The sequence below is a fragment of the Pantherophis guttatus genome, chromosome 3 (assembly GCF_059756535.1).
Source record: "Pantherophis guttatus breed Tessera chromosome 3, ASM5975653v1, whole genome shotgun sequence".
Lineage (NCBI taxonomy): Eukaryota > Metazoa > Chordata > Lepidosauria > Squamata > Colubridae > Pantherophis > Pantherophis guttatus.
In genome coordinates, this window is record NC_142065.1 from 171,875,059 (window position 1) to 171,902,992 (window position 27,934).

Below are 27,934 nucleotides of genomic sequence, written 5' to 3' on the forward strand. Positions count from 1 at the left end.
CAATAGATCAACAATATCCAATAATAATTTATTTCATCAACACATGAGTTATACTCAACAAAAATGAGAAAGTTTTGTCCATTTCAAATGCAGCAAAAATCTTAATCCATAAAATACATTACTCTTTAATCAAATTATAACGTTATCATTAATAAAATAGATAAATGGTATACTGATATTAGTATACTGAAATTCTCCACAGTAGAGATGTCAACATCCAAGATACTTTATAAAATATTCCCTACTTATAGAATCTCTAGTACTAGAAGATGAAGTTAGATCGGCACTCTAGTCATTATCAAGTTGGAAGGTTACAAGAATTGATGGAATATTTACAAAATTATGGAAAGCAACAAAAGAAGAATCAGCAAAAGTTCTAACCAAACTATATCAGCAAATCTGGAAAATGAGAGTGGCCAATTAACTGAAAAAGGTGAATCTACATAATAATCCCAAAGAAAGGAGATTTAGAGTGTGTGCAAATTATCATGCAATAACCTATACATAAAATTGCAAAATAGTGCTTACACTTAATCAATGTAGTTTAGAGCTCTATGTGGAAAAGGAGACATAGTACTCCTTGACTTTTGACCACAACTGAGCCCAACATTTCTAAGTTGCTAAGTGAGTTTTGCCCTTTCTTGCTACAATTGTTGCAGTTGTTAAATTACGAACATGGTGGTTAAGTGAATCTGGCTTCCCCACTGACTTTGCTCATCAGGAGGTCACAAAAGGTGATCATATGACCATGGGACATCACAACCATCAGGAACCAATTGCCAAGCATCTGAATTTTGACCATGTGACCATGGGGATGCTGCAACAGTGAAAACCAGTCGTCATTTTTTTCAGTTCAGTTGTAACTTTGAATGGGCTAAAGAATGATTGTAAATTGAGGACTTATCATATAAATATGATATAAATGATTATATGAGCCGTAGTAGCGCAGTGGTTAGAATGCACTACTGCAAGCTACTTCTGCTGGCTGCAGTTCGGCAGTTCAATTCACACTGGCTCAAGGTTAACTCAGCCTTCCATCCTTGTTGGGGGCAATATGCTGACTCTAAACCTCTTAGAGAGGGCTGTTAAGCACTGTTAAGTGATATACAAGTTTAAGTGCTATTGCTATATATATACATATATATGTATGATGTATGTATGTATGTGTGTGTGTGTGTGTGTGTAAAATCACATATATAAAATCATTTATATCATGTACATTTATATTAATCATTTACATTAAAAATATAGATTATGACTAAAACATGGGGAGGGAGGTAGCAGAATGTTGAGGAGGGGAGGTGGGGTCTGCTATTGGTCCATCAATCATTTCCAGTGTAATATTCCCCTGTTGGGGCCTCAAGCCAATTGGCAGAGCCAGACCTTCATGCAAGAGCAGCAACTTTCTGACCTCATCTTGGAGATAGAGCATGGACAGTGTGGGGGCAGCAGTTTCTCAAAGTTTGTGCTTTGCTCCCTTGATATGCAGATCACCAGGTTGTGGAGAAAGAAAGAATATAAATCTTTGATCCCAAACAATTGTTTTTAAAAAGATTTTAGGATTCCTTTTCAGATCTCATTCTTCCTAGTGTTTATTATTTTAACATAGTAATTACTTTGTAATTTCCTCCACTGCTCCTCTAAAAATAGAGCAGCAGTGGTACTATATATAAAACATCTACTTGATTTCCCACAAGAAGGATCTTAAGTATTTAGAATACCTTTCTGAATATTTTCAAGCTTGCTGTTTCCAGAATTGCCTACAGTTAATCTGAACTGTAGTTATGGTTTTTATTAAAGAAACCTTTTGCATTAAAAACTATGTAAATACAGCAGTCAAACATCTGCATTACATTATGCTAGAGATCAAGCAACATGATGCTTGATGTTAGACCTATCCTGCTGAAGACCAAAATCCTCAGTTTTTAGAAAGAAAAGCAAGAAAAGAACAAAAGAAAAGGAAGGCAGACTTAAAAAAATATTTTTCAAGTTAAAATAGCATATTTCTAAAAACAAAATACAAATTCGATGTTAGATTACATCTTTATTAAGTCAATTTTGAAAATCACAAAGTAGGGTGCATGCTTTTCAATTTTCCACCATTGTTTATTAAGCAAGAAAGTAAACAAGGAAAAGAGTGAAAAAAGGAAAGGGAGTAGGAAAAATTGTTGGTACTGAAGCCAGGAAATATGTATTTAGTCACTTTCTTGAAATGAATTTGGGAAAAGACTGAAGACTTTCATAATGTGATCAACCAGGTACATCAAAGGTTAGAGATATTGCCCCCTAGTGCTGTAACCCTGAAATGGATTCATTCATTGGCTTAGAGTAGGATTGTTTAGTACTTGTACTTGATTGTTAGAGAAAAATTCCTGTAACCAATTCTACTTTCCTTTGAAGCTTCTTTTGTTTCAAAATTGCCACTTCAAAGGAAAAGCATGATGTAGCATGAGTAATACCCTTATTCAAATCCTGTTATGTATAATATTGAATATAGGGACACTTTATATTTGTATTTACGGTATTAATTTATGTTCCAAACTTAGACTAGCTGTTTTAAATTTGAAGTTGCTTAACAGACATTGTTTCATTCAAATCACATTGTGTAGACATGGGAGGTTCTCCATAATAGAAAAATATCTTATGATGCTCAACTTTATATATTATTTTGGTTTTAGTCTAAATATTTAATAGCCACTATAGAAATGAATATTTATAAAATGTATACATTTTATTCTTGGGAGTTGCTATCATATCATGAGCCATTACTCATGATATGCGTAATGCGTGCGGCCGCACGGGTGGTGATGGGAGTGACGTGGCGCTCCCATGTAACACCTCTCCTGCGCGAGCTGCACTGGCTCCCGGTGGTCTTCCAAGTACGCTTCAAGGTTTTGGTTATCACCTTTAGAGCGCTCCATGGCTTAGGACCTGGTTATTTACGGGACTGCCTGCTACCACCAATAGCCTCCCACTGACCAGTACGCTCCTATAGAGAGGGGCTCCTCCGGGTGCCGTCGGCCAAACAATGTCGACTGGCGGCCCCCAGGGGGAGAGCCTTCTCTGTGGGGGAACCTACTATCTGGAACGAGCTCCCCCTGGAGATACAGAGGATCCCGGATCTGCGTACCTTCCGTCGCGCGCTCAAGACTTTCTTATTTCATCAAGCTGGCCTGACCTAAGTCTTTCCCCTTTTTAAATGGAAATTTTAAATTTGGTTTTAAATTATTGGGGTTTTAAATTTGTTCAGCCAAATTATTTAATTTGTTTTATTTTATTTTAAATTTTGTATTTATATGTTTTATTCTATGGCTGTTTACCGCCCTGAGTCCTTCGGGAATAGGGTGGTATATAAATTCAATAAAATAAAAGTAAATAAATTACAAAAAAACCCTTTGAAAATTATTTCAATGTAGTTCTTGTGACAATGTTGTTCTTTATTTAGGACTGCATGCTGTCAAAACAAAGTCTCATTTAATTAGATGAGACTTTGTGCTTATTTTATGGATGACACTGAAAAGAGAAGAGGTCCAATAAAAAAATTATATTGTACATATAAAACTGATCCATATTTTATTAAACGTAAATACTCTCCTGACAAATATGAAAATGAGAACTAAGCACCATAAACATGCATTCTTATTGATCAATATAAATTAAGCACCATAATATGAATTTATTTATGTCCTGTTATTTCTTTTAGGATCAATACAGATACATAGATTTATGCTGAGGCTATGTCTTTTCCCTATCTTTAGCCTTTCTCTGCAAAATGAATTTCTTTAGACTGTTTGTATACCCATCTTTTCCTGTGATTACAATATTGGCATGTATTTTCATCTTCTTAATGAATACTAACTTCTCAAGGAAACACCCCTGAGAGAACTTACATAGTTTATTTAGCACATCTTCTAGAAATTTAAGGTGAATTACTCTAGGAATTTTTCAATTTTTAGAATAAAGAAGAGATAAACAATAGAAGGGCCTTGTATGATTATTTGTAGTATGTGATTAATGCTGGGAACTGAATAACAAAATTCTGACCTAAAATTCTGTGCATTCTAAGTTGCTTGGTAATTAATAAGCATAATTGAGTCTTTTTGAATTTTTGTAGACTCCAGAATCTAAGATTTGACAAATTATTGTAAATGTGATATATGGTGTCAAGGTAATTTTCACTTACATAGATTATATTATCTTTATTGTCAGAAATTTCAGCTGAATTAACCATCAAGAGGAGATCTGAACACACAAATCACAATTTTCTGGCCAAAAAAAAAATAGCCATGTATGTTATTGCATGCCAAATAAAAACACAAGATACCAAGGACTTCTGTTTGAAACATGGTTTTGTTATCCTCACATGCACTAAACTCAATACCTTTATCATGCTGTCTGATAATGGCTGCTCACAGAATAACAGTATGTATTATTAGCCCTATTCTGTGAGAAAAGCATTACATTTGTGTCTATATAAATATCCATGTATTCCTTTGGGCTTTTTTCCTAAAAATTGTTTCAAGTACAGAGAGTACAGATAGTTAAGGAACAACTATAATTATTATAATTCTGGTTAATTAATAATTATAATTATTCACTTCAATTGGTTCACATTTTTTATTCATATGATGCCAAAGGAACTGAATGACTGCTTAATTTTTTTCAGCTTTGTTGGGCCCCTATACTATATATTACAAATACTACAGATAGTACTGCACGACCATTCATTCAGTAACTGTTCAAGGTTACCTCGGTTCCAGCCACTGCAGTGTTCCTGCAGTCACAAGATTGTGAATAGCTAATGGTTACAACATTGCAACATTCCATCATCTGGGCGTCCTCCTGGACGCACAGCTGTCTTTAGAAGAGCATATGACGGCCATGGCCAGGGGGGCTTTCTATCAGGTTCGCCTGATTCGCCAGTTGCAGCCCTTTTTGGACCGGGACGCCTTGTGCACGGTCACTCACGCCCTTGTCACCTCCCGGCTGGACTACTGTAATGCTCTCTACATGGGGCTCCCCTCAAAGAGCACTCGGAGGCTCCAACTGGTCCAGAATGCGGCTGCGCGGGTGGTTATGGGCGCAACTCGTTGTGCCCACGTGACACCCCTCCTGCGCGAGCTGCACTGGCTCCCAGTGGTCTTCCGGGTGCGATTCAAGGTGCTGGTCACCACCTTTAAAGCGCTCGGGTACCTTCGAGACCGACTTCTGCCACCAATAGCCTCCCACCGGCCAGTCCGCTCCCACAGAGAGGGTCTCCTCAGGGTGCCATCGGCCAAGTTATGTCGGCTGGCGACACCCAGGGAGAGGGCCTTCTCTGTGGGAGCCCCTGCCCTGTGGAATGAACTGCCCTCGGAAATGCGTAAGATCTCCGACCTCCGTGTATTTCGCTGTGCCCTCAAGACCCTGCTGTTCCGCCAGGCCGGGCTATGTAATGATTTTAAATTGGGTGCTTTAAATTTTGGGGGTTTTAAATCTGAGCCGAAATTATTTAATAATTTTAATTATTTTTAATTGATGTCTGTCTTTGTGCTTTAAATAGGCTGTACACCGCCCTGAGTCCTTCGGGAGAAGGGTCGTATAGAAATAAAATTATTTATTTATTTATTTTATTTTATTTATTTATTTATTATCACATGATCAGAATTTCTGACATTTCTGGCAAAGTCAATGGGGAAGCCAGAAGGAAGTTGAAGTTTGCAGTCACATGAGGTTCTTGCTTAATGATTCACATCGTCCTCACTTAACGGAGGCAACTGGGACTGCCAAATTATCATTGCTAAGCGACCCAGTCATGTTGTGCTTTACAACTGTGTTGCTTAACAATGGCAATTCTGGTGCCAATCGCCAAGAAAATCGAAGGTCTGCCTGCATATATGAAGCTCCAATACGTAACAGCCTAATGGCATACTACTGTTTTTGCAATTGTTCTTCAAACTTAGGTCCATATTCCTCTGCAGGGCAGTATTGCAGTGTGAGAGGACTTATAAATATACCCAACTCACTATTCTATTTTGGAGTAACAATGTAATAGAGAGTCACGGTGTAGTTTAAGGCACTGTTCCAGGATACTGTGAGTTCTAATGCTGCCTTAGGTACAAAGCCACATGGATAACTTTGGGCCAGTCATTCTCTCTCAGCCCTAAGAAGAAGGTAATGGCAACCCCTTTCTGAACATCCTGCGAAGAAAAAGGCAAACTGTTGCTAGAAGTCAAGAAAAACTTGATGGCACGAAGAAAAAGAAAAAGCCATTTCAGAGATTGCAGAAAAGCAGTAGGAAATAGTAAGGCAATGAAGTTAAATACATCACTGTATTTCTCTGTACTCTTGAAAAATATTCTTACTTTCACCATATTAACAGACCTCTTCATATATTGTCTTTTAAAAAAAAACTCATTAGCTTGATTCCAACATAACATTCTCACATTTCTTCTCGAACTTCTCATATATTTGTAAAACATATATTTGTTTTACATTCTATGTAACAAACTTATCTGCATGTTTTTTTAACTTCCTCTCCTTGTTTTATTACACACATTTCTTAAGTAGCCCATTTCCATTGCATTTGACTTTATTCGTTCTGACATTTTCAATTCTCATTTCCATATATAATAAAGTGGACACAATTCTGGCTATATATCTATTTATAAAAAGTCCTGAAACAAGGATCTCATGGAGGAAAAAAAGGTCAAAGAACTTGAAGAAAATCAGTATTCTATATTGAGTCACTATTTTATTGTTCGTTATGTATGCATTGATGCTACAACAACAGAAAAATGAAAATTTTGCTTCAAGGACATCATTATAAATAATATAGCAATCAAATGATGTCAAGCAATGTAATAGATAAAAATGTTTCCGAACATCTATTTTTCAAGGAAAATATGTTCCGTATGTTTTCTTAATATTAAAACAATAACTGGAAGAGACACGGGGACCCATTCTTTTTTTGTTCTGTGACTTACTGAGATAGCAATCTAAAATAAAATAAAAAGGTAATTTTAAAATCTATTTTACTTTTTTTAATGGTGCCAAACTTTGTTTAGATGACAACTAAAATATATAGTTATTGTGATATTATGTATTTTAAAACAATTTACTAGACAAGAAATTTTGCTGTAGAAACTGCCTCAGTTTTATTGAACTGTAAAATCTTTGGGGCCTTCCAGGGGAGGTATGGAGAACTGAAGACAGCTCTGCAAAAGCAGAACTGATGAGAAAGGTAAAGACCAAGGAATTGATGAGTCCTTAGAACCTCTCCAAAGGAAAGGATGTAAGATTGACCAAAGGAAAGCTGCTCCTTGCTGAAGAGACCATAGGACAACCTTTTTCTGTATATTAGGTTTGAGTGGGCAGGAAATGATGGGATTAGCCAATTTGTTCGCAACCATGGCAGAGACCTTTAAAAGGCACCAAGTTCGCAAACCTCACTTTCTAATCACTTTCAGAAGTTGCCTATTATCTATTTTAAAGCTATTAGTCTGTTGTAATAAACTATAAAGTTAATGCTATTTGCTAATGCAAGTGGCTCCAGTTTGTATTAATAAGTCAAATTTAAGTGACCTCCTCCTTTAATTGTAATTTTTAGTTCTTTTTGCTTTCCTGTAGAATCTAACTTTCAAGGCTCATTCTATTTTAAAGAGAATTTAAAACAAAAACATTTTCTTACAATTCTTATAATTCATTCCATAATTTTACTTCAATCCATTTGGGAGCTCCATGCATTTTTAACTTTCCAAAATCAAAGTTCAATCTCCATTTTGTTGTTTATTCCAAAATATTTATTTAAATCCTTAAATTTGTATTTAAAACTTCTTTCACTAATCATTGAAAGGAAAGGCACATGTGGTGTAAAACATGTTGTTCCATAGGTCCATAAAGCAGGTAGTCTTTAACTGAGCTGGGAATAATGATTATAAATCATTGTAGTTGTTAAGCAGGTGAACACATAATCCTGATTTTGCAACCTTTTTTGTGATGTCCTTAAGAACACAGCAGTCATTAAGTCAGGGGTGCCAAACGTGCGTCCTCATGGTGTCGTCATGTGACGTATTGGGGCTTTTTTCCCCCTTTGCTAAACCGGGCATGGGTGTGACCAACATGTGACACATCCGGCCCTCGGACTGCAAGTTTGACAGCCTTGCATTAAGCAAATACATTTACCCAATGAGCATTTTTGCCAGAAACCAGAAGAAAACCAAAAGTGGTACTGCACTCCAACACCCAGGGCTAACCCAACATGGTCAATGGTATCAAAGGCCACTGAGAGCTCAAGAAGAGCCAGGATCAATGCACTATCCTCATTTTGATCCCACCAGGGACCATCCAAAAGCACAAGCAATGCTGTTCCTGTCTCATATCTGGGCATACATCCGAGTAGAAGGCATCCAGATAATCCCACATAGCCAATATGCTTGGCTCAGAATTATCTGTAAAGTCTCTAATATGTTAGCGTTTTTAATTTCTGGCTTGTTTCTTATTCAAATTAACTACACATGCACTATCACATCCTATATGTATTGTTGTGCAATACAATACAATACACTTCATTGGTGCCTATGACATACCTTTTTCTCTTTACATGTACTCTAACCTTCATCCTTAACCAGATACTTTATTTTACCAAGTTAAGAAAATTTGAAGGTTTACCTACTCTCTACTTGAGCAGCTGCTAAATTCATTTATATCATTTTCTTAAATATTATTTAAAGGCAGCGGTCAAAATTATGTTATTTTCTTCATAGCAATTGGCAGTGTGTGGCAGGTGAAAATTACATTGGTGTCTCAGTTTTAAAGATGTCTCAGTGCAAGTATTTTCTGATGATTTCATCATATATACAGGCAGGTAATTTTTTAGCACAGGCAGCTTTTAGTAAATAGGTTTCAGTTGGTGAAATGGGTTAGGATTTCTGTTTCTTTTATACTTATGTTTTAATTATTTGAATGTAGTTTAAGTTCCATTAAATTAGATTCAATTAGTTTCAGTGACCTGAGCACCATTTCTGAGGATTCTATTTATGCTTTTATTATATTTATATTCCACCGACCAATTTGCTTTAGAAATAAATTAGGGATGGAAAAAATTAACTGTCCACAACTATTTGAAGCGTTGCCTTTTTTCAGCCCTAGTCAACTCATTATATACTCCTACATATTACTAAATACATACATATATACATACATACATGTGACTTGAGGTTTACTTTTCCTTTTGCTGGCATCTCATCAACTCATTTCAATCTAAGCAAGGAGACAACGGCAGTTTTTGCTGCTGTGAAGACTCGTTAGAGAACGCCTGCGCAACCGAAGAAAACGGGCCTTAATATGCGACCGCCCCCGTGTGGCCAAACCAAAGCGAACAGCTGAGAAAGACGAAGGCCATCCGCTTTCACTATTACGTCAGACGTAGCTTGTCATGTCTTCCCCAATCCAGAGCTCAGCAGAGGAAACGGCGCCAAACTGGAAGAGAAGGGGGCGTGGCGTCAATCCGGTTACGCAGAAACGTTTTTTTCTTGACTGCTGTATAATAGTTTAGAATTCCTACACCGGCCCTCCCCAAACGGCAAAGCGCTTTCTTTTCCGTCACGTGACCAATGGGAGACTCATTCTGAAGAGGGGAGATGGCCATGAGGAAGGTACCAAATTATTTTCTTGGAGGTAGAAGTAGAAGTAGGACGTTGGAGTCCTCTTCCATTAATTCTAAATATCGGAGGGGACGGTGCGGGGGGGGGGAGGCGGCTAATGAGCGGTGTAGAGAGTGAGAAGGATAGAAAGTCACGCTTGCCTAAAAATACGAATATTAAGCTCTGGATGGCTGTAATTAAACCCCGCCTGAGTTTTTCAGGGGTTATGGAATTTTATACTTTTTTAGCCTATATAATGATAAGAAAACATCATTGTCAGAAGTGAGTGGCTTTGTTAGAAGTTGATTTGGTTGCTTTGGCCAATGAGAGATACAATGACTTCAAAATACTGTTTTAGAAGGAAATTGGTATTAAAATAATTATCCTCTTTAATTTTGATTCTGGTCCTGTATTCTCTATGGGTTGGGACCTAAAATTTTCCTGGTGTGCTTACAACCTACCTAAATAGCCCTGTGTGTGTGGAGAACAGTGACAGTAAAATTTGTTGCATATGAAATGATGAAAAGCAGTAGAGTATTTTGTACTTTGTATAAAAGTATTTTGTACTTTGTATAAAAGTTCAAAAGAAAATGTTGTGAAAGATATCAGGGATAATGTTTAACTGTTCTCTACAACTGACCCTGTGGTTAAAATAAAATTAGGTGATATTCAGAGGTGATTGAATTTTTATTGGGCCATTCTGATTACAAAAGCCTTGGTAGTACAGGGGTTTAAGGCACCCTGTTATTAAGCTTATTAAGACCAGCTGCCTGCAATTAATGCAGGGTTCGAATCTCGCCAAGGCTCAAGGTTGACTCAGCCTTCCATCCTTTCTAAGGTAGGTGAAATGAGGACCCAGTTTGTGGGGGCAATAAGCTGACTTTGTATAAATATACAAAAGGATGAAGGCTATTGCTTAACGCATTGTAAGCCGCCCTGAGTCTTCGGAGAAGGGCGGCATATAAATCAAATTAAAAAAAAAACAAAAAACCCCCCAAAAGGCATTATGTTGCTTAGTCCTGTGTATATGGCCCTGTGAGTCTAGTGCCAGACTAGACCTAATTTGGGTCATGAAATGTGTGCAAGAAAACAATCAAACTCAGAGTATTGACCCCTCATTTCAACCCTGAGCTACAAATATTCTCCTTTATTGGTATATGGCCGTATCTCCTCCCAATATTATTTTTCACATTACTTCCTTTGGTAGAGTAAAAATTAAATTGATCTGCAGATGTAAAGATTGCCCAGGCATGGTGCAGGTGATAGTAGCCTATTGAATCTATGTAATTAACAATTTTATCATTATTTAAATTTTGGCTCAATGTACAATACTTTGTAACTTCACCTTAGCAGTAAAACTATTTTGTTATATTTATTAGATTTTTATTCCGCCTTTATTATTTCCATAAGTAATTCAAGGTGGCAAACATACATATCAACAACCCTGTGAGATAGTTGGGCTGAGAGAGTAACTGGCCTAGAGTCACCCAGCTGACTAAAATGGCACTAGAACTCAGTTTTCTTTTTTTCTAAAATGGCACTAGAACTCAGTTTTCATTGTGTTGGATTAGAAGATATATTTTGTTTTGTTAGGCACCGTTACATTTGTATATTTGTATTCATGATTATATTAATAAAAATACTGGCAGAAATGGATTTAAAAACATTTTCTTTGCAGAGGAAACGATCATGCTACATAGAACATGCCTGTTTTCCTGATGAGACGCCTAGAGAGGAAGAGAAGAAAAATCCTCATGCTCCAGTGGCTGCTGCTTCTATTTCAGATGCCTGGCATCATTGTGGTGATGGATTTCAGATTTCATCTTCATTGGAGGTTAATGTTTTATTTTTTCCTATAGGAGAGCTTGATCCTTGGTGACGAAGAGTTAAGAAAATTTATATGGAGACTGCAAGATGATTCTTAATTGCTTAGTTACATGGATTTTCTTTCTTTTTTCATTTCCCCATAGCTTTCCAAACTGTTATAGCTAGTAGCTGTTTTTTGCATCCACTTCACTTTGTTCATGTCCATTTTTAAGTAGGCTCCCAAATCAGGTAAACATTCTGATTTCAGTATTAACGTGTGAATCAGGCCTGAATGTAGTACCCTTGAAAACTACTAGAAATTCCAAATTATGCCGAGTGCTGCTTTAAAGCCAATAAAAGTATTTTTTTTTCTGGTGTCACTTTTAGCTTTTTAGGAGCATGTCAGTGACTCCACTCCAAATATTTTTGAGGAAAATCAAAACAAAAGCTTGTTTTCACTTTTTATTGTATTAATATGCGAGGAAGGGAAGTCAAAGTATTGATGACTCAAGGTGCTCCTAATAAATGCCTGGTAATCCTACAAGAAGATCAAATTTATACTTGACTTGGATGTAGACCATCTGCCAGCAAGATGTGGCTAGCTAGGTGATACCATCCTGTTGGAGATTTGCTCAGCTGGGTTTTGAGTTTTGCAGCAATTGCAGGCTCAAAACCAAGGTAGCTTGCATTACTGTTATGGAACAACTTGTTTGTGATGAGGCAAATGGCTAGATGTAAGTTTTTATATAGGCATTAAAGCCAGTAGGGTATCCTCCCTAATTTACTAGCCACTTTAAGCTGGTATTGGAATCCCTTCAGTTTTTTTGTGATTAATAGCTTCAATTCTTCATACCTTCAAGCCAGGTCTAGAAAAGTCCTAGAGTTCATGGCCTCCAATGACAAACACAGGGTTTTCTCAATAAACTCTGGTTTGATACATACAAGTGGTCATACATTAGAACTTTGGAAGGCCTTGGAGCTCTTCAAAAGGTAAGTGAGCGTGCTTGGCCTGGTGGGTGCCAAGTCCTGGGAGAACTGAGTGGGAGTGGGAAAAGACGGGGTACCCAAGGAGAGGGAAGAGCACACATTCTCAGGGAGTAAGGGAGGGCTGGGACAGGTGGGCCTGGGCCTGTGCTTGTTATCTGTGCTCCATTTAATGAACTGCACATTTGTTTAACAATTGCATTGGGGAGAGTAGTGGGGTATGTGTCATGAAGTGAGATACTTCACTTAACAGTCATTGTGACATGCAACCATAATGTTATTGACATCTCTATTTAAGGTTGATATATGATCCTTTGAGCCTCAGGTTGTATAAAGTAAAATATGTAAAGAGTATAATTAGATGTGATCCTATCGTGCCATTCTTGTAGAAGCTATGCTAATTGACTTATTTGTTTTGGATTGCTGATGTCTCAGTTTACCTGAATGGTAAGAATTTCTCCTCATATCAGTCTGCTTTTATTTTGAGATCTGTTGTGAGACTACCCTCAAAGTACATATTATGACCTGATTCACATGGGCTGGGTCACAATGAGTTTTTTTGCAGAGGAGTTTAATATTGTAAAGATTTTTTAAAAAATCAATTGCTGTACTTACAAAACATTTTAAAGGATAGGATATACATGTATACAGTTGTCACATGTCTTGACTGCAGCATTTTCAATAATTTGAAATTACAGAGATGAATTGATGGAAGTCTGGAAGATGCAGTAAAATCCATTTATTTACTGCCAGGGTAGATAGGAACAGAATAAAACTAACCTGAGTAAAGTTTATTAGTATTCAATGGAAAACACAGTTAACAGTTGTAACAGTTAACAGTTAAAGAATTGGCTGTTTTGTGGCTCTTAAGTTCAGAAACGATAATAGCATTTTTATGTATTTTAAAAGTATACTTTTGATAAAAATTTACAAATATAATTTACACAATACTAAATTATATGTATTCTTCTCTTCTTCAAACAGGCTAAAGAATCTTTAAGAAAACCAGTTAGAGCTAAAAAGTCTTTTGCAACATTGCTTAGCTCAAGTGAAGGTACAATACTGTGTTTTTTCATTTTATTAATATTTAATTTTTAATTTAATTTTTAAAAAATTTTTATTTATTTTTATATGCCGCCCTTCTCCGGAGACTCAGGAGATAATATAATAATATAAAATAATATAAATGTTATTTGTATTACACTCATTTTTTCATAGATCATGAATTTGGTGTTGGTTTAGAATAGATGATTGTCTTGGATTATGTTACACAATTTAATCTTAACAGTATTAGAATATACACAGAGTCATCTATGACTAAAACACTCTATAACCCTAAGGAAATAAATAACATGCAACACTATGATTGTAATCACACTTTATGCTAAGATATCGTTGATTTTGATATATTCCACCAAACCTATGAGTTTTTAAAAAAACAGTATAAAGTTTAACCATGTCTAATTGCGGTGAGGGAAATTAATGTGTGTTTTTACTCAGAGTATATTGACAGAAAATATAGTTACATAGATCTAAGTATATATATAGGAATAAGATGTGATATGCTACATTTAATGCACAGAAGAATGTGTTGTAAGAATGAGATTTTACTCCCTTCTTGCTAGAGTGGAAACTTTTTAAATAGTAACAGTGAGTTGTGTGTGCAGATCAGTTAAATTTCTGATAAGCTTTAGTTTTAGTTGGTGAGATAACATAGTGGCTGAGTTCTGTTTAGAAAGATATTGGTTCAGATCTGTCCCTTGAACCAGTAAATGATCTTTGGAAGATAAAACAGGATTGTTGTAAAGAGGGCAACAAGCTATTGTATAAATATTGCTTAGAATTATAATAAAAATTCTGATTACTGTTATACATTCAGCAACTATTTCGTTTAAAGATAAACATTACTTCTTTAGTCTTCAAATTACAAAGTATTATTCAGGCATCACAATAAATTACAGTTTATCAAATCATATCAACTTTTCCTGGGCTTGTATGTTCTTCTTTCATATACTGAAAAAAAAGTTTGTAAATTCTTATTTTTTAATTAATTCTGATAAGCTGTAGTTAATATCAAATATGGCATTTCTACACAGTAAATGTATTCTAAGTCATCATAGTTTAGGGGTCAATGAACATAACATCTTTGAAGAATTTATAGGATGAAAAAAAAGAATGGCATCGGATGGGTATATGAAGGAGACACAGATTTCACCATCACAATAAGCCATAGCTTATTTTAATATCTAAATGTAAAAGCTAAATATCTTCTCAAAAAACATCAAGAATATCTTATAACATGTATGACTTTATTTTGTATATTTTATTGAATGGATTTTAAATGATTTAGTATTTTTTGGTTTTATGTATAATGCCCAATTGGAAATTGCTCCTGAGAAAAATAGAGAAACAATAAAACATAGCTATTGCCATTTGGAAATATTTAATTTCATATAGTTCCTAGATTGGAATTTAAAATCTGTATTGTATGCTGGAACATGTGATAATTTTGTTCCCTTAATACTTTAAATACCGTATTTTTCAGAGTATAAGACATACCGGAGTTTAAGATGCACCTTAGTTTTTGGGAAGGAAAATAGGAGGAAAAAAAATCTGCCTACCAGGTATTCATTTGGCTAGCGTCCTTAGTCTGGTCAGCTTCAGCACATTAGTTCGCTGGTTTTGAGCGTGCATGCACTGGGTTAGGGATAAAAAACAGCTTCTAAAGCACAGCTGATTGTCAGAGGGAGCAGCAATGAGAAAAGCAGGCTAAGAGCGGAAGATTGCTTCACTCGCTAGCGCCTCGTTAGGGCTGAAAAAAGGCTTTGAAAAAGATGACCCAAATTTTCAGCCTTTTAGGGAAAGAAAAGGGGGAAGAAAATGTGTGTCTTATACTCTGGAAAATATGGTACATCACAGTCTTACTGCTGCTTAAAGGTATGCAATATTTGGACCAATTCTATGTGTATTTTTAAGTTTATTATATCAAGTTGATATCCCAGTGTCTGGAGGCCGTGCGGGCCTGGATGGGGAGAAACAGGCTCCGACTCAACCCCTCCAAGACCGAGTGGCTGTGGCTTCCAGCGTCCCGATATAATCAGCTGACGCCATCGCTGGCTATTGGGGGCGAATCACTCGCCCCCACGGAGAGGGCTCGTAACTTGGGCGTCCTCCTGGACGCACGGCTGTCTTTAGAAGATTATTTGACGGCCGTGGCCAGGGGGGCTTTTTATCAGGTTCGCCTGATACGCCAGTTACGTCCCTTTCTAGATCAGGACTCTACGCACAGTCACTCAGGCACTAGTCACTTCCCGCCTGGACTACTGCAACGCTCTCTACATGGGGCTCCCCCTGGGGTGCACCCGGAAGCTCCAGCTGGTCCAGAACGCGGCCGCGCGGGGGATTATGGGGGCGACGAGGCGCTGCCATGGACACCTCTCCTGCGCGAGCTGCACTGGCTTCCGGTGGTCTTCCGGGTGCGCTTCAAGGTGTTGGTGACCACCTTTAAAGCGCTCCATGGCTTAGGGCCGGGGTACTTACGAGACCGCCTTCTGCCACCAATAGCCTCCCACCGGCCAGTACGCTCGCACAGAGTGGGCCTCCTCAGGGTGCCGTCCGCCAGACAATGTCGGCTGGCGACCCCCAGGGGGAGAGCCTTCTCTGTGACGGCGCCCACCCTCTGGAACAACCTTCCCCCAGAGTTACGTACAATAACAGACCTCCGGATTTTTCCTCGGGCCCTGAAAACCTATTTATTTCAACTAGCTGGGCTGGCTTGAGTTAAATTTTAAATTGATTTTAAATTGGGTTGTTTTAATTTACGGCCAAATATTTAATTATTTTAATACTGTTTTTAAATTTTGTATGCTCTGTTTTTACCTTGGCTGTGCACCGCCCTGAGTCCTATTTGGAGAAGGGCGGTATAGAAATTTAATTAATTAATAAATAAATAAGTTAAAAATATAGCTTCATATATTCTGAATGATTAAATGCTGTTTAAAATGGGATTTCTATTGCATTTTATATTTAAGTAATGCAATGTTTTAATTAAAGCTGAAGAAACTAGTAATGTACTACATTTTTTCCAATTATTTTCCATAGAAATCTCTAAAACTGAGCACCTTTGTGAATTTACTGACATTGTATGGAGTTCCAGTGGAAGTGAATTTTCAGATGAGGAAAATGACATTGCAGCCTCAGATTCTCTTTATATGAAAATGAAGAAATATAGAAAGTATGCCTTGATCTCCAAGGAAATGTGTAGTAAAGGTAACACATTTTCTGTACACAATGTAAAAATCAGTTTTCATTCCTAATTTTCAAAAAGCCGTATTTCCCATATTTGCACTTTCTTGTCTCCATAGAGTAAATCCTATCCCCTTTTTTATTCTTTAGACCTGGAAAAATTCTATTCCTGAGGCCTCTACTAATAGTGCTAGTATTCTTTGGAACAGTCTGGTCTTGGAACCTCAGTCCTGAATTCTTTCTACTTTTTAGCATTTTATATACATTGATTTATTTGCTTGGTTTACAATTTACGTACATTTCACAGATCTTACTGCTGTTGCTGTTATTTCTATTATTAAATCTTGGAATCAAATGAAATATCAGGAGGGAAAAGAGGAATCAGTATGTTTATGTGTTAACATTTAATAGGATATTTTTTATTTATTTGATATGCTTAACAGATTCATTCAGATAAATGCAGGCTTACAAGAAAATCAAATAATATATCCATAGTGTATTTCAACAATATGAACATTCATGGACGAAAGAAAATGATAAAACATCTACAGTAAATAGTGTAATAGTAAAACACTCTTCATAAACCTATAATACCATTATTCAAATTGATAACATTCAGTATATCAACCCTATAGTAATTAAGTAATAACATACAATTCACAAACATTGACAAGACACCATCCAATTACCAAAGGTTCATTGTTGTCTGGAATGGCGGCATAGCTGGGCCTAGATTAATATTTATTTAATCAATTTATATCATCACTTATCTCTCGTGACTCTGGGCAGCTTACAATAAAATAGATAAAAAGTAAAAACAATATAAAAAATAAAACATAGCAGATGGACTTGTAAAACAACCATTAATAACCAGGAGATGAGCTCTAACATACCCAGGGCTCTGGGCTCAGGTTTTCAGGGCCAGTCTGACTGTGGAGTAATGATATTTCAGAGGACAGGTGCCATGGCAGAAATGGTCCTGGAAGAGCCCACCAACTAACAGGGTCTATAATATACACTATCTGACAGATTGGCTAGGATGGGTAGAAACAACTGGAAAGAGACTGGTTGATAAGTTATCTGGTCCCAAGTCATAAAGCTACCAACATCTTGAATCACATCTGGAACAAGCTGATAGCCAATGCTAATATTCAAAGGGAAGCTTTCCTATCAACAGCCAGTGCAGTGCCTTTAGCATAGTGAAATATATTTTTCAGCTAGTACCTAAGTTTTTTTCATTCTGCACTAATAGAAGCTGGATGTTCTTTAAAGGCACCGCCATATGGTACTCTATACATGATGATGAAGCATGGATTACTGCAGCAAGGTTTTCTCATTCCAGCTAAGTTAGCTGGTGGGCTAGCAGAAGTTGGGCAATGATCCTCTTGGTCACATCTTCCACATACCTATCCAGCAGTAGCTATGTGATAAGGAAGAACTCCAAGTTGTGGACCTACCATGTCAAAGATACTGTGGCTTCTCTCATGAAATGACATTAGGGCCAGCCAAAACCCTTAATGAACAGTCAGTTTCATCTCATTCAGATACTATCTTCAGACACTGGAACAAAATTTCTGTAACATAACTGGTTTGTCCCACGATATGAATGTAAAGTGGTATCATCAGCATAAACCCAAGACTGACAGATAACCTTCCTCAGTGCCTTTATGTCATTGTTATCAAATGGGGAGAGGAGTGAACTCCATTACTTTCTCCTTTATGACTGAAAATGTCAGCAAACAAACAGAATCACTGTACTGTAGAACAGCAGCTCCAATACTCAACTCATATAAGCAGTCAAGAATGGTTGATCATATAAAATGCTACTGAGAAATGGAGTAGGATTAGAGGGTGGATGCTACCTTCAACTAAGCTCTCCAGATCCAGATCCTGACTGAAAAAGTCCAGATAATGTACTTCTAGGGAGCTTTGTAGATATATTGGTATTTTGTGCAAGCTCAGCCAGTATAGTATGTTTAAATGAGAAATACGTTATTAATCTGTAAGAGTAGTAGCTACATAACAATTAGTAAAATTAATTGGGAAAGTACTTTCTTTTGTGAAATATAACAACTAGTCTTAGTTGTCATCAAATCTACACCAAATTGAGGTCATTAACTTAGATTCTATATAAAAAATTAGATATGCCTGAAATATATATGTGTAAGAATGTTAATAGTTTTAAAAATGTCTAATTTCTGGAAGTTTTTTTTCCTGCTCCTTCATGAAGAACCTGAATTCATTGAGTGGAAGAATGATAGTGATTATGAGCATGATGAACAATGTAGTGAATCGGAAGGTAATGAAGCTCCTTTGGATATATTGGACACAGATTCATGCACAAACAGCACTTTCAAAGCCGATGGAGAGAAGGAAGATGAACCCTCAAAGGTAAAAAAAAAATTGTTTAAGATGGAAGTCTTTTAAGAATGTTTGCTGCCAGACTAAATATCTACTCTATTCGAAAGTGGAGATTATTGAATACAATTTAATGCATTTTAATTTTGTTTTTTTAAATCAGTGGCCCTCACCCTTTTCGGCACCAGGGACTGGGTTCCTGGAAGACAGTTTTTCCATGGAGGGGCAAGGGGGAGGATGGTTTCAGTTTTACTCGCTTGCCTGCCGCTCACTTCCAGCTGTGCGGCCAAGTTGCTAACAGGCCAGGGACCAGTACCATTTTTAAATTATAAGCATTTTTTTAATTAAATGCATGGAATCCTGGGACTTATAGCATCCAAGGAGGAAGAAATGTTTTAATAATAAACAAAACATGGTTCACCAGTTTTGCTCTTTTAAACTTAATATCCTGGTGTCATGGTTCTGAGTAATGGGCCCAATCAATTCAGGACTCTGAAGCTGTGGCTTTTCTCAAAGATCTATTTTATTGAGTACATCATATCAGCACATTCAACTGTGAAACCAATGCTAAATATTTCCCGCATTTTGTTATAATAAAAGAAATAGATATCATCCACCCCCGTAGGCTCACTAGTCACGTTAACCCACCAGGTAGATGGCAGGGCCTTATCGTTGTTATGTCTGGCACTGGGAGGAAATTATCCCACACCCCGTAGTTCCCCCTTCCCCCATATGTATGGCAACTAAAAAATGAAGTAAAAAGAACATGGCTTCAGCTAAACTCATTTTGAGAGTTGACACCTGGTTTATAAAGGGTTTCAATATTCTCCAGTAGAGGGAGACAGGAACCTTTTTTTTTAAGTTTTAATTTAGAAGAAAGTTGATAAAGAATACTTTTTAAAAATAGGTTGTAAAAATTAAATATTTGGTCAACTATCAGGTAATAAATGCAGGATATCTGATAAATGTGGCATCATTAATCCCAGATTAAGCAACAGGAGCTCTTCAATATTAAAATTGGGGAAATAATATTTAAAAATTAGAGAGAGGGGAAGCATTGTTATTATTTAGTGTAATCTAATTTTTATTGGAACACTGTTCCAAAATGCCAGCAGTGCTACTGAAAAGGAGCATTTTCTGGCCACAGTTCCTTCTTGTTCTCAAAAGTGGGAAATATTTGTTTTTGTTTTGAGTTGAGTAAAGATAGGTTTAATAAATAAAGTCAAGTGGGTTCAAGTAAGAAGTCTGGAGGTACAGTGAACTAAGCTTTGTATGTGTTACATGAACCCAACCATAATGTTTTGTAAATCATGGTTTAGTGGCATGACTGAGCCTATTGGGATGGAAGTGTGCCTTTCACTCTTTTCCCCTAAAAGTTCTCTTGGCTCCATCTTTTATCCTGTAGGAGTGGCATGTCATCCTAGCTGTTACCAAATATCTTCTATATCTGGCATTATACTTGTGATAATGCATCTCTAAATTAATTTTTAAATTTCACTGATCTTTTAATCAAGATCAGAAGAAACACTAAAACCAGTAAAAATAATAAAGTGGCCACAAATGAAAATCAGCTGAAAAGAAACATTAGTAAAAATGCTAAACAATCGGATATGTGCTATCAATAGCAATTATCTTAATTTTGATTACAGGTATCAGCCCTTTTCCCTATTGGGAAATTAATATCAATTTTTATTTAAAACATATAAATGTAGAACAACCTCATTTAGCTTTAAATATTAAAATGGAGGTTTTGGGAAAAAAATTGATTACAAAGTTATTCCAGTCCAGAACAACTGGAAATAAATGTAACAAGAAAAGAATCTTAGAATATATGGAGTAAACACAAGAATTCCTGCAGACCACAAGATGGTGCTATCCTACTAAGAGAAAACTTGCCTTAACACAACTTGCAAATTAACACAAATTCCTTGATGATTGGGTTCCAGTTGACAGTAAATATAATGCTTTAAGAGAGGAGCATATTTTTTTTAATTGAACACAAGAAAAACAAACATTAAATTAAGCAGTTTCTAGCTAAGACACCATGGGGTTGTAATGGGCTGGACACGACTTCTCAACTAACAACAACAAGCTAAGACACCTATTTCTTTTTAGGTAATATTCCTTGAATCAGACTTTCCTTCTCATTTAATCCACCTAGATTTCCCTTCTGTTTTTTGGAAGTTCTAAAGTAAACTCTAAACTTTAAACTTGGGTTGAAGAGAAATTAACTTTCTTCACTATATCATATTCACTATATCACATAGCTTCATATTTGACTCTCTTCTCCTAGAGTTATGTCTTTGGTTTTCAAAAATACAAATGATCTTTTTCCTGGATGGGGTAAGAATGGGGTGCATCTGTCTCTTCTTATGTGTCAAAGTGAGCATCATGTAAAGCAGTGGATTCAAAGTATCTGTGCCTGTGAAGCCTATGTGGCATGAAATAGTGGGACAATTCTAAATATGGTGAATACAGGTTGCCTTTTACAGCAACTCAAATAAGTTAACCAAGAGAACTGCTGTTACTAGCAACTTCTTACATTAAATAGCTTAAAAAGTGTTTATATGCCTCTTAATTCAATATAATAAGACTGTCTTGCCTGTTTATGTGCTTAGTAAATAGAGAAGTTATGGACAAGACAAATGGACAAGACAAATATCTGGATCTAGATATTATACCTGGCTACCTTAGATAAGGCAAGAAAAAGTAAATAACAGGTACAGGTAATCCTCGACTTAGAACCACAATTGAGCCCAACATTTCTGTTGCTAAGTGAGACATCTGTTAAGTGAGTTTTGCCCCATTTTACAACATTTCTTACCACAGTTGTTAAGTGAATCACTGCAATTGTTAAGTTAGTAACCTGATTGTTAAGTGACTCTGGCTTCCCCATTGTGTCAGAAAATCCTAAAAGGTGATCACAAGGCCCCAGGACACAACAACTGTCGTAAGTATGAACCAGTTGCCAAGCATCTCGATTTTGATCAAGTGACCATGCAGCAAAGGTTGCAATTGTAAAAAAATAGTTATAAGTCACTTTTTAAAATGCTGTTGTAGCTTTGAACGGTCACTAAACGAACTGTTGTATGTCAAGGACTACCAGTATAGAATAGGTGATACCTGGTTCAACAGAAGTAACTGGAAGAGGGACCTAGGTGTCCTAGTGGACAACCTCTTGAATATGAGCCAGCAGTGTGCTGCAGCTCCCAAAAAAAAGCCAATGCAGGCTGCATCAGTAGAGGAATAATATCAAGATCATGTGAAGTGATAACACCACTTTATGTTGCATTGATAAGACCACACTTAAAATATAGTGTCCAGTTGTCACTCTGACACAGAAGAGATTTTGAGATTCTAGAAGGAGTACAGAGAAGAGCAACAAAGAGTCTACCAAAGTCTAGCAAAGAGAAGGACTAGAGGTGACATGATAGCAGTCTTCCAATAGTTGAAGGGCTATCATAGAGAAGAGGGATCGACCTATTCTCCAAAGCTTTGAGGGCAGGACAAGAAGTAAATGATGGAAGTTTATTAAAGAGAGATCCAACTTTTAAGGAGAAGTTTCCTAACAGAGAGAACAGTTTGCTGGAACAGCTTGCTGGAAGTTGTAGGTACTCTATCACTTGAGGTTTTCAAGAAGAGATTGGACAGCCATTTGTCTGGAGTGGTGTAGGGTCTCCTGCTTGAGCAGGGGGTTTAGAAGACCTGCAAGGTCTCTTCCAACTCTTTTATTTTGTTAGATATGGTTCAAACAGAAATATGAAGAATCTAGTCTACATCCTTAGTTGTGATTATTTTTATTGTTCAAGTGCAGACTTAGAAAAATGAATATGTAGTGAAAGCTGATACTACTGCTACATGTTTCCATATATGATTAAATACTGTATGCATAGGTATTGGAGCTAAGTGTACAAATATCATTTTATTTGCTATATTAGTAATGGTTGATTAACTTTTCTAACACCATGTTCAGATAATAATATCTTACCACAATATATTTTTATAGAATTGTACATTGTGGCACTACATAGATTGGTTGTCTCCCACCAATTTTTTTTCTCCTTCATATATGCCAAAAGTTCTAGTTTTCTTTTTTTGATAAAACAATAAAATTATGTTTCATACTTTGAAAATAAACCATGATATTAAGCAACTTTAAACCATAGCATTACCTAGCACTGTATTTTGAAAGCAAAGTAAAATCTGGTTTGAACTTAATTGAACATTTAGTATTTAACATACGATTTAAATACACAAATCCTTGGATTGTGTGAGTTTGTTTCTTTTTTGTTCCTGACTGACGTCTGTCATTTTTGCCATCTTTTATTTTTGTCTCCTATTGTATTTTTAATGTTTTTACGTTTGAATTACCCAGAGTTGTTGGTAGTCAGGTGAAATACAAATTAATTATCATCTCTTCACAACAATGTGAAGTCACAGCTGCCAGTTCTTTAGATGGTGTTGGAGTTCATATGCATCGAGTTCTTCCCAAGAACCAAGGATGCTGTAATGTATCCACATAGTATATGTTCAAATCCAAGCAGTGTGGCCTTTTGTAGCTGTCAGATGGAAATATCAATAAGTAGAATTTCTAAGGGCTGTCCAAAATTTTTTGTGATCATACCCAGTGTTCCAATAACCTCTGGGACCACTACAGCTGGTTTATGCCATAGTCTTTCAATATTGATTTTCAGATCTTGATACTTTGTGATGTTCTTCAATTCTTTGTGTTCAACCCCTTGGTATCAATTATCCATACTTTCCTCTTTTCAACCACATTTATATTTGGTGTGTTACGAGCCTAGGCTTTATTAATCTGCATTAGGAAATTCCACAATATTTTAACCTGCTCATTTTTGACTATTTTTTCAACTCTATGTTCTCACCAATTTTTCATTAATGGTACATGGTAATTTTTACAGGTGTTCCTGTGAATCATTTTGGCAATTATGTTATATCATTGTTTATAATCAGTTTGTGCAATCTTCTTGCACGAGATGAATACAAAATTGGTTTCTTCTGCTTCTTTTCAAAATCATTTGTTGATTTTTCAATTCTGGCCTTGATTGCCTTAGTTTAAATAGTTTGGTCTTGCACAGCCAAAATCAAGCCCTCATTTCTTTTTTTAAAATTTCTTGTTGTATGCCATTCCCAGATTTTACCTTTATCACCTTCCCCTCAATCTGTTGTGGAAATTGACCATGAAATGTTTTTCCTTGCCAGCATTCTGTTCTGTTTTTATTACACTGTTTTATTATTCATGTTTTCTTTCATGCACGTTCTGTAAGTTTCAATTTTTAAGTTGTATCAATGTTTATTATTATTTCAGAATTCTTGGCTTCATATTTTTTAGGCATAACTTGAATTACTAAGACAAGCTGCCATTGTGTAAACATGGCCATTGATTTTACCAGAGTGATACCGCATTAAAATAAAGGAGAGGGAATTAGAGGGTATAATACAAAGAATTTAATTCTATGGCAATGGGGCTGAGTTGTCTACTGGGCTGCTCTTAGTAAATGGTTTTGCTACTTTGGAGGTTACAGAGCTAAGCTTGCAAGAGAAACTGGTTGTTAAATGTATGAATATTGAATTTATCACAAAAATAACTTTGTTTGAAATATTGACAGTTTACATTGTAATTCCTTGCTGTGTAACTGTTTGATTACTTTTTAAAAACAATGAAAATACAATATTCTTAACAATATTTCAATGCAAAATACTAAGGCACTCACAGCTATTTTCTGAGTTAATCTGCTGATTATCCTCAAGATGATATGCTACTCATATATACAAATATAGCCTGTTAAACAACTTGAATTTTAATTATTTTAATTCCAGAGGATTAAACTGCTAGGTTGTTCTGAGACCATTCCATGTCCTAGTCTTTTTCTACTCACCCTAAATATTAGTTTATTGTATTTTTAAAGATGGATTTCAGAACATTTAACTTAGTTAATTTGTAACTGGGCTTTGTAGCCCATCATGTTTACAATCTATAGTTGAAGTTAACTTGATATAAAGAAAACATAATTAAAGTTTATTAGTGTTTAAGATTCTGACATATTAGCATTAATGCTTAATCAAAACATAGTAAACATTCTTGATCTTCTCATGGTCTACTATTGAAGATGGCTTTGAGCATTAAAGGCTGATACTGTGCTTATTTCCATTGCATTAAACAATAACTTTTAATAAAATTCAATCTGGTACATAGAAAGTAAAAGTAGCTGAACCAAATGCTGCAAAAAAATATATCAATTTTTAATAGCAATAGTACAGAAATGTAATTGTTGCTATGAATAAGGACAGAAAAAAAATAGTCCAACATGAAATTGGTTCCCATCCCGTTCGTCTTGGAGACACTATTTAAGGTGCTTCTGGGTTGAAAGGATTAGCCAGTAACATAATTGCCCAGGGCACATCGGGGCAGGAGGGGGGGATTCCTTTCATGTCCCTGTCAAATTGTGGAGCAAATAACAGACATTCATTCGAATGATGGAATAAGGACAGAAAAAAAATTAGTTCAACATCAAATTAGTGATAATTGTAAAAATTGGCCTGTTGTTCGATATAGACTGGCTAGCATGCTTGAGTCACCTTGTTTTTGTTTTTATTTTGTTCTTTGGCCTACAGTCATCATTGCAGCAATACACCTCACTATCTTTTTCGCTTTCTACTCAGGTATTTCCCTGGAAATCAGGAAGGTCTTCTTTTGTCCTTCACTTGGTCAATTTGATAATTGGCTGCAGAACTGAACCTACAATTCTATTGAAGACAGTTTTGCCCACTAGGAATAGAAAGATTTTGTTAAATGCTTATCCAATCCACTTTTTAATTTATTATTTATTAATTTGTTTACCACCCATCTTGTTTCGAAGTAGCTCTTAGCAACTTTCAGCATAAAAATATATTAAAATCATCTGAAATAAATATTCCTTAAAGTAAAATCATGGTCATAAGACGGGGAAGGAAGCAGCTGGATATGTGTGTGGGAGGTGGGATTAGCTGTTAATTAATCAACCACCTCCAATGCAATACTCCAACATTGGGTCTGCAAGCCATCTGGCCTTAAAGGTCTTGCAGAAGGTCAGAAGGGTGGGAGCCGATCTCACCTCAGGGGTTTAGATATTCCATGGCAGAGAAGGCTTTTCTGCTGGACTCTGCCAGCCAAAATTCCTTGGCTGACAGGATCCACAGTATGTCTCCTCTGCCAGCGCTGTTGAAGCAGGTTAGTCCCATCAGATTGAGATGGTTTCTGAAGTAACCATGCCATTTAGGGCTTTAAAGGTGATAACCAACACCTTGAATTGCACCTGGAAGCAAATTGGCAACCAGTGTAGCTCATGGAGCAGTGGTGTAACATGGGCCACTCTTGGGGCCCCAAGAACTGTGCATGCCACCACATTCTGCACCAGCTGTAGCTTCCAAATGCTCTTCAAGGATAAGCCATGTAGAGCGATTTAATTGAAATGTATAGGGTACTATCCCATTCTAAGAACTTGAAATAGGTGATGAAGTGTTTTTAAACTAAAGGAATTTATACTGGGGAGAAATTTAGTTCTGTTGGTATTTAGTAAACTGTTTTGGAGACAGGGAAATGTTCAAAACTATTTAGTAAATAAACTAATTTAGCAGCTAGACATTTCTCTGTTAAACGTATATATTTTTTCAAAATAGTTTCTGCTATGCAACAAGTATTCAAATTAAGTGAGTGGCAATATTTGCATTGAGATTAATGGAATAGCCCATCTGCTTATTATGTAAGATGGAATGATTTCAGAGTAATAACATTTAGTATCAACATTTAAAAAATTAGTTGTTTGTATGTGTGTGCACATGTGTGTGGGGGTCCATGTAGTTGTATGTAATTTTAAAAGATGTTTTTACTTTATTTCTCTCCTATTGAAACAATGTTTGTCTGTTCCTTCTATTGTGTAATATAAAATGCAGTTGTTTTAAGAGGCACTATTCTTTGATATGGTATCTGTGTCAGACTGATGACCTAATGCCTGATGGCAGATAACATGTCTGTGTTCTTATGTAAAATGTTTTACTCACACCTGTGGGTAATGATGACACACTGGATGTGTGTAGGGTTTACTAGAATTTTGGGTAAATACAAACAGTTCAATTGGCAAAAGATTATGTCAAAGCTTTTCTTCCAAGTTTGCAAGTTATATATTTCTGGAGTATTTTGTGTGGAGCAAGGAGAGCCATCTTGCCCAATTCAATTTATTTCATTTCAGAATGTATTTCATTCTACGACTTCATTTTGATATATGTGCAAACAAGGCTCTATTACAGTGCAGTAGATTGAAAACTGTACATTGATCATAAATTGTGCTGCTAATTGATTTAAAATTCCTGTTAGAATTTAATAATTCATTGTTTCTCCTTTGCTGAACAGCTATGGAAGTTTTCATTTTTTCTCAAATATTTTGTATTAATATTTTCAAAACATAAGAAAATATCAAAATAAAAATGATTTTGAATAACGTTCAAATCCTCCTGTCTATGTGCCCATATCAATATGTCTTTCTTGCTCTGTGGAATAGTTTATCATTGTCTTCTTCTGGGATTTTGATTTAGCTGTTGAATTCTCTGGTGACATATCCACATAGGCCTGACTCTTCTTAACTTCCCTGCTGATACTTTCTGGGATTAAAGCAAATAATAAAAGAACTGAAATGCAACAATTCTGTAATTTTAGGTACAGTAGAGATCCACCCTTATTTCTCAGAGTATAATGCAGCCCACCCAAGCTCCATTTTTGCTGTCAAAGGGTTGCAGGAAGTCGTTGCAGTAAAAAACAGAGCTCAGTAGCCTGTTTTCGCTGGTAGAGTACTCAGGCCACCACAGGTGCCCCCAACACAAGTGACGTAGAGCTGGCCACACCCATCCCGGCCATGCCCACC

General features: G+C 36.3%; 1 protein-coding gene and 1 long non-coding RNA gene across 6 annotated transcripts in view; one reads left to right on the plus strand and one right to left on the minus strand.

Annotated features, from left to right (window-relative positions):
- Nucleotides 1-6,713: 6,713 nt before the first annotated feature.
- Nucleotides 6,714-9,275, minus strand: LOC117672767 (uncharacterized). Its single transcript, XR_004593354.3, has 2 exons — nt 9,186-9,275; nt 6,714-6,977 (listed from the first exon to the last, which is right to left on the minus strand). It is a non-coding gene; the product is annotated as an uncharacterized LOC117672767 (long non-coding RNA).
- The window catches only part of SPIDR (scaffold protein involved in DNA repair), a 175,329-nt gene continuing 154,288 nt past the window's right edge, over nt 6,894-27,934 (plus strand). For 2 of the 5 annotated variants that reach the window (XR_015733361.1, XM_034429723.3), the window contains exons 1-5: nt 6,894-9,635; nt 11,302-11,457; nt 13,398-13,467; nt 16,515-16,682; nt 18,889-19,049. Coding sequence is in view for 3 of the 5 variants with exons in the window: in XM_034429723.3 (XP_034285614.2) it covers nt 9,621-9,635; nt 11,302-11,457; nt 13,398-13,467; nt 16,515-16,682; nt 18,889-19,049 (570 nt within the window). In the remaining 2 variants the exon portion in view is untranslated. Of the gene's footprint in view, nt 9,906-11,301; nt 11,458-13,397; nt 13,468-16,514; nt 16,683-18,888; nt 19,050-27,934 lie in introns of all 5 variants that reach the window. The other 3 variants (XR_015733362.1, XM_087890546.1, XM_060681987.2) reach the window with 2 other exon arrangements.